At 45.0% G+C, this 1,816-nt stretch overlaps 1 protein-coding gene across 1 annotated transcript; it reads right to left on the bottom strand.

The window, feature by feature from the left end:
• Positions 1 to 96: 96 nt before the first annotated feature.
• On the bottom strand, positions 97 to 1,613 carry TREMEDRAFT_57613 (uncharacterized protein). The gene is made up of 3 exons (XM_007006987.1): positions 1,525 to 1,613; positions 553 to 780; positions 97 to 532 (listed from the first exon to the last, which is right to left on the bottom strand). Exons 1-2 carry the CDS (start codon positions 1,537 to 1,539, stop codon positions 589 to 591), a joined length of 207 nt encoding a protein of 68 aa, XP_007007049.1. The 5' UTR covers positions 1,540 to 1,613; the 3' UTR covers positions 97 to 532; positions 553 to 588.
• Positions 1,614 to 1,816: the final 203 nt, after the last annotated feature.

Here is a 1,816-nt window from a genome sequence, read left to right as displayed (position 1 = left end):
TCAACATTTCAAACATCACCATTTGAATCTGAAATTCGACTTTTTGTTCCCATTTCCATAATTCACCACAAATCCTATCGCTCTCTGTCTTTCCTACACCGCTCCACCGCGCTCTATCTATATCTGAAATCAAATCGTAAATCATAGCGACGGTCAAAGCAGGAGATCAAAAATCAAAATCGAAAATTTCAATCACTTCATTACAACTCCAAGATTTTGCTTTTAACCCCATTCCATCAATTCTTATCGGAATTATCGAATCTCTTCACCGGATCCTGTCCGCAACTACGAACTATTCATAACAAAAGACAAAGTGAGGATTGGATCACGGGTTGACGAGAAAAGCGATATTTGACGAATTAAAAACTCGCTTTTCCTTATTCCCTCATCACATTTTTAAATTATCGCTTCTCTTATTCCTCAAACCCACGCTTTACAGCAAGCCTCTGGTATCAACGCTATCGGCTGGGAGTGAAGGCAAGTCCTGTAGAAGCGCAGGTGAAAAGTCGAAATCACTTCCACACTTTCGCTTCTTTTTTTTTTTTTTTTTCATTTCTCTCATTCATTAACATTACTCTCTTCTTCCTCCTAAAACCGGACCTGCTTAATTGTGGGAGGTGCATCGTGTATCGCTCTAGATACAGCGGTGTGGACGAATCTGGACACCCCAGTGGCGCGCCTCTGAGTCCTAGGACATACCAAGCGCGCCTCGCAATCAGCTGAGTCACTCTGAGAGTCTATTCCTTGTTGTTTGAACTTCAGCTGATTTACATTTGGAAACATATCGCTTTTCCATTATCTCAATCAATACTGAAGTACGGCGATGTTAGGCCGGGTTTAGGCTTAAGTTAGGGACAATGGGAGCAGAAGTGCGGCGATGTTAGGCGGAGTTTAGGCTAAGTAGGGACAATGGGAGCAGAAGTGCGGCGATGTTAGGCGGAGTTAGTCGAAGGAGGAAGAGGATGGCCGAGGGCTCGGGGAAGTTGGACGAAGTGCGTTGAAGTACGTCAAAGCGCGAGAGGGTTGGATGAACGTCTAGGAGGAGTAGATAATATTAGCTGAGAAGATCGCTGAAGTTCTTCAGCGATCCTTGATTGTTGTCAGTAGTAAAAGACAGATAGAGATAGCTATAAATCAAGATACATCGCCATCAGTAGATAAAAACCCTAGTTAGAGTAACTACGCCGAAGTACGCCGTAGTTACACCCCTTTCGACGTCTGCGCCCTCCTGGTTGGGTGAGACATCGACTCAGAGAGTGAAGTTAGCCGAGGTTCGTCGACCGTCGGTCTATTAAGAAGTAGTTGTTCGACGGCCGTGACACTTCTTCCTCCTAAAACCGGACCTGCTTAATTGTGGGAGGTGCATCGTGTATCGCTCTAGATACAGCGGTGTGGACGAATCTGGACACCCCAGTGGCGCGCCTCTGAGTCCTAGGACATACCAAGCGCGCCTCGCAATCAGCTGAGTCACTCTGAGAGTCTATTCCTTGTTGTTTGAACTTCAGCTGATTTACATTTGGAAACATATCGCTTTTCCATTATCTCAATCAATACTCCACCTCCAGTCCTCTTACTTCACCCACACATCCGCTACCATTGCGTCTATCACCACCCTTGGTCTCAGCATCGTAGCTTCAGTCGTTTCAACGTTATCTGGATTTGTTAAATTTGACACCACAATCAAAATTTAAAATCGCAAAACCCGTCTTTCTCGTTTTACTTGGTCCACTTCGAACCGATTGGGCTGGATTTTACTACACCGATAGAAACACGTTGCGTCTACCATCACCGATAATTTCGTCGCATTCGGATCACT

This window comes from Tremella mesenterica, assembly GCF_000271645.1.
Source record: "Tremella mesenterica DSM 1558 unplaced genomic scaffold TREMEscaffold_12, whole genome shotgun sequence".
In the NCBI taxonomy this organism is placed as follows: domain Eukaryota; kingdom Fungi; phylum Basidiomycota; class Tremellomycetes; order Tremellales; family Tremellaceae; genus Tremella; species Tremella mesenterica.
This window is presented reverse-complemented; position numbering and strand designations above follow the sequence as displayed.